A 6,853-nucleotide genomic window follows, 5' to 3' on the forward strand; every position below is an offset into this window, starting at 1 on the left:
ATCAATGGATTAACATCCTCCTTCTTCCATGCGGAAAGAGGACTGAGACAAGGTTGCCCACTTTCCCCTCTACTATTTCTAATGATCATGGAAGGTCTGAGTAGGCTCATCTCGGTGGATTGATTACAGGGTAGATAGAGGGGTATCAAGATCACAAACAATTGCATCCTCACACATCTCCTATTTGTGGACGACATTCTCATATTTCTGAATGGATCATTAGGGGATTCCACTGCTTTTGCGGCCGCATTTCGATTATTTTGCTTCGCTACAGGTATGCAATGCAACAATCATAAATCCACTCTATCAACATTCAAGTGCAACCCAAATGAGATCCATTCAACACTTCCCATTTATCACTCTATAGATAGAGAAGGGACTCAAATACTTGGGCTTCAGGTTAAAACCATCAAACTATCAGATTGTTGACTGGGTATGGTTGGTTGCAAAAATTGAAAGAAGATTAAATATATGGCATCATAGGTGGTTGTCTAGAGTGGGGAGACTGATTCTCATCAAATCTGTCTTGGAGGCCACTCCGGTTTACTGGATGTCCTTGGCATGGATACCAAAGGGCATTATTAAAAGAATACAACAATTATGCTACAGATTTCTCTGGAGGGGAAAACAAGCGGGACACACTTTTGCCTAGGTTAGATGGGACAAAATCACACTTCCAAAGAAATGGGGGGGATGGGGATTGAAGAATCTAGATTTCTTTGCTTGTGCTCTGGCTGCAAAATTGGGATGGAATGTCCTATCATCCAAGAACCTTTGGACAGATGTCATTTATCAGAAATACATTTCTCCACTACATCTACATGACTGGATCAGGCTTCCTACATGGGACAAGAACAACATATCTACGGTCTGGAGGGCGGTCCTCAACACTTTGGACCATGTTAGGGATGGATTGACATGGAAAATTGGCAATGGAAGCTCTATTCGGATTGGCATGGACCCCTGGATTGGTTGTGGGAATGCTCATTTACTCCCACTAGGGCTGATACAACATCTATCGAACTCAGGACACACCAATTTGGCACATATTACAGGTCCATAGCATACTAATATGTTCCGGCAAGCCCCAAGGGTTAGTCCAGTTGGTCAAAATCAGTGCCTCGCCATCCAGAGGTCACATGGTCCATTCTCCCCGAAGCCCTTGGGGTTAGGCCTAGCTAGTGGGCTGCAGGGCAAGCCCTTTGGGGTCGATCAGCCCAGATTTTTATGTGGACATAGCGCCACCCGTTGACCAAGGTGTCCGTGAACCACAGCCAAAAAATAAATAAATAAATAAATAAATAAATAAATATATATATATATATATATATATATATATATATATATATATATATATCTATGTTCCGGCAAGCATGAAAACATACCATGACACTGAATATCCCACCATGCTAGCAGGACAGTTGGCAAAACTATATAATAGCACTGATGGAATTGCATGTTCGGATTACCGAGTGGGAGGATGAACTAAAATGGTCACACTCACCAAATGGGAAATATTCCCCCAAACACGGATACCTGCATATTAATGTTGAACACAAACCCCTTGCTATGGAATGGTGGTGGGTTGTTTTATGGAAGCTGAAGGTGACCCCTCGGGCAAAACTGTTCATGTGGTGCATCCTACAGAATAAGGTTCCTACAACAGACAACCTACTTAAACACACATTTCATGGCCCGACTTGGTGCGTATTGTGCAAGAAGGAAATGGAAACATGTGATCACTTATTCCTAAAATGCACAACCACTACTTCCATTTGGACCGAGGTAACTGCACAATTACAGATTCAGAACAATTGGTTGGGACAGGATTTTTGGGTGGCATGGCACCGATGGTGGTCTACTGCTCATACACACAAGTGTCAGAACCTACCTGTTATGGTTTGTTGGTGTATCTGGTTACAACGAAACAAGATAATATTCATAGACACTGCACCATGCTGGGCCAATATCATTGCTTTACTCATCATTGATTATCTAAGTTTACCAGATGAAACCCGAGATCCACCCACTCGCAACATCATTGCTGAAAACATTGATTATGATATTCCATGGGCTTATTTTGATGGATCGACACAACAACATGGATGTGGGGGAGGCATACTCCTTCATATCAATCACACACACTCCTTCAGGATTCAAATGGGACTGGGGGGGGGACAAATAACTTTGCAGAACTAATATCTCTCCGACATTTATTATATTTTGCTCTTATCAAAGGATGTGGAAATTTGCAGATTTTTGGTGACTCACAGATCATTATTAAATGGTTTAATCAACAATCTGTTTGTCACACACACACACTACGACACATATTGGATGATGCTTTGAGATTGAGAACACATTTTGACATATCTTCTTGTCATCATATATATAGGGAACACAACCAAGTTTTCGATAAGCTATCCAAGGAAGCCACACACCTACCAAGGGGGGTCTGGTTGATCCATGAACTGTAGGATATGGACCAGGGAAAATTTTAAGAACCCCCCCTAAATTTATAAATATAATAAATGGGCGAATCTCCATGGTATATAGGAAAAATGGAAGGCGATTTTATCAATAATATAATATGTATATATAATTTTTTGGCGAATCTCTCACTAGGCATGGCGAATATTTTACTCAATTATAAAATCTTGTAAGATCTTGGCGAGTCTTTCACTAAATAATAAAACTTTGTAAAGTCCTAGTGAATCTTAGCATAGGCTACATGCTGGTTTAATTCCCCCATTTAAATAGGCTACATTCTAGGTGAATACCATGGGTCAATACCATGTGCCATTTTGGTGAATACCATGGGTCAATACCATGTGCCATTTTTATTTTTATTAATTCTAATATTAGGGTTCATAATGGTTTTTTGCATGGTATTAATAACAATCTAGTTCATGGTATTTGTCCCATAGTATTTTGGCCATAGGTTTCACCTAAATATAACCCATTTTTTGAGTGTTCGTAAATATAAGGTGACTTATGGAGTAAAAATAAAAAATTGTTTTATTGGTTTACCATACCTCTTGTTTATTTATATTTTTATTAATTTACCATACGTCTTTTACAATTATGGTATTTGGCCCATAGGATTCACTTAAATAAAACCTCTTTCTTGAGCCTTCATAAATAGAACGAGGGTGATGGACTAAATATAAAAGGAGGTTTTATTTATTTACGGTACGTCTAGTTTATTTATATTTATTTATTTACCATACCTTTTGAGTAAGTATAAAAAGACGTTTTATTTATTTACCATACCTCCACTTATATTTTTATTTGTTTACACCCTTACATGTATATAAGGTGACTTATGAAGTAAATATAAAAATGTTATATTTATTTACCATACCTCTCATTTATTTATATTTTTATTAATTTACCATACCTCTTTTTTAAATATGGTATTTGGCCCATAGGATTCACTTAAATAAAACCTATTCTTGAAAATGGGCGAATGGATTCACTTAAATAAAACCTATTCTTGAAAATGGGCGAATGGAAGGTTGTAAGTCCTAATTTCAAGGGCTAAATTTACCTTTTTTACCCTCTCCCTTAAAATAAGGTGGGCTATTTGAGGTGATTTGTAAAAATGTACTATGATACAAAATATTCGCCCACTAAAAGTTTAAAACCCCTTAATTTCGCCAAAGGGCGAACATTCGCCCCTAAAATTATCTTTGATATGGACTCATACAACAATTGCCACTGCCCATTCATGGATGGGCAATTTTGATGGGGCCAAGGGCCCTGATTTTAGAGTATTTTATGGCATAATTTTGTTGTAAATATTTGAATTATAGCATATTTATGTCTATATATCACTGAACTTTCATATGTAACTATTCATAGCAGTCTCCCTTAGATGGGATTGACATATATTTTTGAGACAACAGCACAGATAGTGGCCAGACCACTGATAACTCATATGCTACCTAGCATCTTCAACATGTAATTTTCTATATTATGAAAATTATGATTTTTCCATCGGAAAATAAATAATATTACTAATAACCAACACATATCCATTTTAACTAAGGATCTACCACTAGATAAAAAGAATTAAATCTTCTAAGTTTTGCACTAAAAAAGAGTTTGCATCTTGAGAAATTTGATCCCTAGCTTACTAAATCTCAAGCTAAAGTAAATCTATGCTAGTTTAAAACAATATATAAACATGTTAAAATAAATCTATGCTAGTTTAAAACATTATATAAAAATAAATTATTTAAAAAAAATTAAATCTTTAAATAAAATATTTACATTTATAATAACACACCAGACCAGCTTGGGTCTACAACAACAAGATCACCATATGCAAAATGTTTACTTTGTTTTCGGCATATGATCCCTGTTTATGACTAGATCCGTGTGTTGGATCAACCACCATATGCAAAATGTTTACTCTGTTTTCTATGTATGATCCCAGGCTCAAATGACCCTTCAGCTGCCTTGAGCCTTCGGCCAACCTTGAGCCTTGAGCCTTTGGCCATCCTTGAGCCTTCGGCCAGCGTTGATGGTGCCCCATCACCCCACCTTCCAACCAAACATCCCTCAGAGCCCTCCAAGAACCTTATCTTTTATAGATGAGACATGTAGACTTCAACACTTAACTCCAATCCTTTACCTGCCAACATCCCTAAACCCCGCCAACAACCCCACATTTACACCGACAATATTTTGCAAAACTCCTGACCAAGAAAAACTGATTCCTAACCAAGAAATTGATTCCTGACTTCTCAAACCTTCCATCCTTGACTTACGACTCCTCAAACCTTCCATCCTTGACTTACGACACCTAAGTAATACAGTTTCCACCTCCAATAGTCTGACCTTCTCCTTCCAGATGAACATCATTCTATGAAAGACTGTAACCAATAACCCAGATACAGTTGTCACCCACAATAGTATGACGTTCCCTTCCAGATGAACATCATTCTATTAAAGACTGTAACTCGATCACTCTTGGATACAGGACTTTAGGATGAATTGATAGTTATTTTGATTTCCAGTTTCACTTTCACGTACACAACAAACCTTTTTTTTCCTTTACTTTTTCGGAATCTAGAAAACATTATCAATGATTTGGTTAAAATACTTTTAACTTATCACTGATCCCACTCCTGTATGGGCTATTTTCCTCAACGAGGAGGCCGGAGATTGGCTCAGAACATACTTTTTAAGACTCTCATATACATCTGTTATATGTTTTGTTGCTTTTGCTCTTTTTGGTGAATTGTCAGTGAGAGCTGGTCTAGTATCTCATTTGCGTTGTTTTGCTCACTGAGGAGGCCCAGGATAAAAGGATCAGTGAATCTTTTTCAGTAAAAGTGAGATGGTAGAGTTGGAAGACACTCACTTACCATTTCAAAACAACTCTATAATTTTATCAAGTTATACAGTTAATTGAATGCTTAATTGCATATATTATGTAACTTTTTATAAATCATAATAAAAAATTCGATTTTTTCTTTGAAAAAATAATATATTTACATTTATTAATAATAAAAAATTAAAATAATTAATAAATATTTGATTAGTATCTTAAATTATTTAATAATAATTAAATTCAATATACAAAACATTAAGAGCCATGTAACCACATGTTTAATTGGACAAATCTCCTTATCCTAACCTTGCAATTAGATACACCGTTTCAAAAATAAAATAAACATCGCACTTCTTTTGCTCGAGTGTTCAAATTCAACGCAGGAATACAGTCGCGAGAATTGCATAATTGAAAAGTATATTTATATGTATTTGCGGGTATGTAGTTTGAGTGGTAATTGTAAATTTTAATTTTCTTTATAATAACAATATCTGCCCAGCAATTGTGTCTTTTCATTGATTCTTGTTTTGATTGGGTTGATCCGCGTGTGGATGTGTTTGTGCCGTCGATGGGGCTTGCGAATCTGACGGTGGAGATATGTTTGGCGCCAAAATCATATGAATTTGACTTTTCAAACGGGTGGATGCGTGACCATAAAAGCAGCGAGACGGAAGATTTCAAAGCGTTACATTGCAGTGAATCTGTTGTGGAAGAAGAGGCAAAGAAAAAAGAAGCAGGAAAGATGTCTGGTCGCGGAAAGGGCGGTAAGGGTTTGGGGAAGGGAGGAGCAAAGAGGCACCGCAAGGTGTTGAGGGATAACATTCAGGGCATCACAAAGCCGGCCATTAGACGCCTGGCCAGGCGGGGCGGAGTGAAGCGCATAAGCGGTCTCATCTACGAAGAAACGAGGGGAGTTCTGAAGATCTTTCTTGAGAATGTTATCAGGGATGCCGTCACCTACACGGAACACGCCCGGAGGAAGACAGTGACTGCCATGGATGTCGTCTACTCCCTCAAGAGGCAGGGCAGGACCCTCTACGGCTTCGGCGGTTGATTCAATCTATTCTTTAAATGGATACATTAACTGCCTCTGTAATTTCTTTCCTTCTTTGTTTCATGGTGTCTCTTGACACCACCCTCTCGCGTCTCTGGAAATTCTTTCCTCGTCTGTGAAGAATGAGGAGCAAATACAGGATAAAATCAAAACGCCAGAGTTAATTTATAATCTTAATGTTTTCTTTAAACCATGATTTATATTGTTTTGATTTTTTAAATGGTACCTTGTGATTTATTCTCTTCATCATTCTTTAGGAAGAAATTGTCTTTGCTTTGAGCTATGTTTAGGAATTTCAAGCCCTTAATGTGAGACAAAAGTTCATTAAAGTATGATATCACTTGTAGAATAAATGAGAGGACTTTATACCTTAATTCCTTGTTCTTAGTATATGGTGGGATTGTAGCATTCGTGGATAGAAGGTAAGCTCCTTAATTGATTATATTATCTCCACATGT

At 37.3% G+C, this 6,853-nt stretch overlaps 1 protein-coding gene across 1 annotated transcript; it reads left to right on the forward strand.

The window, feature by feature from the left end:
* The first annotated feature begins 6,036 nt into the window (after positions 1–6,036).
* Positions 6,037–6,588, forward strand: LOC149220492 (histone H4-like). Its single transcript, XM_089382814.1, has one exon. It carries the CDS (start codon positions 6,084–6,086, stop codon positions 6,393–6,395), a length of 312 nt encoding a protein of 103 aa, XP_089238940.1. The 5' UTR covers positions 6,037–6,083; the 3' UTR covers positions 6,396–6,588.
* The last annotated feature ends 265 nt before the right edge of the window (positions 6,589–6,853 follow it).

The sequence above is a fragment of the Pinus tabuliformis genome, chromosome Q (genome assembly GCF_031772625.1).
Source record: "Pinus tabuliformis cultivar Carrire ecotype Pingquan chromosome Q, CPIR1, whole genome shotgun sequence".
In the NCBI taxonomy this organism is placed as follows: domain Eukaryota; kingdom Viridiplantae; phylum Streptophyta; class Pinopsida; order Pinales; family Pinaceae; genus Pinus; species Pinus tabuliformis.

What these genes read in the sequence shown, in the direction of transcription:
- LOC149220492 (XM_089382814.1), top strand. Translation starts at nt 6,084, where the DNA reads ATGTCTGGTCGCGGAAAGGGCGGTAAGGGTTTGGGGAAGGGAGGAGCA.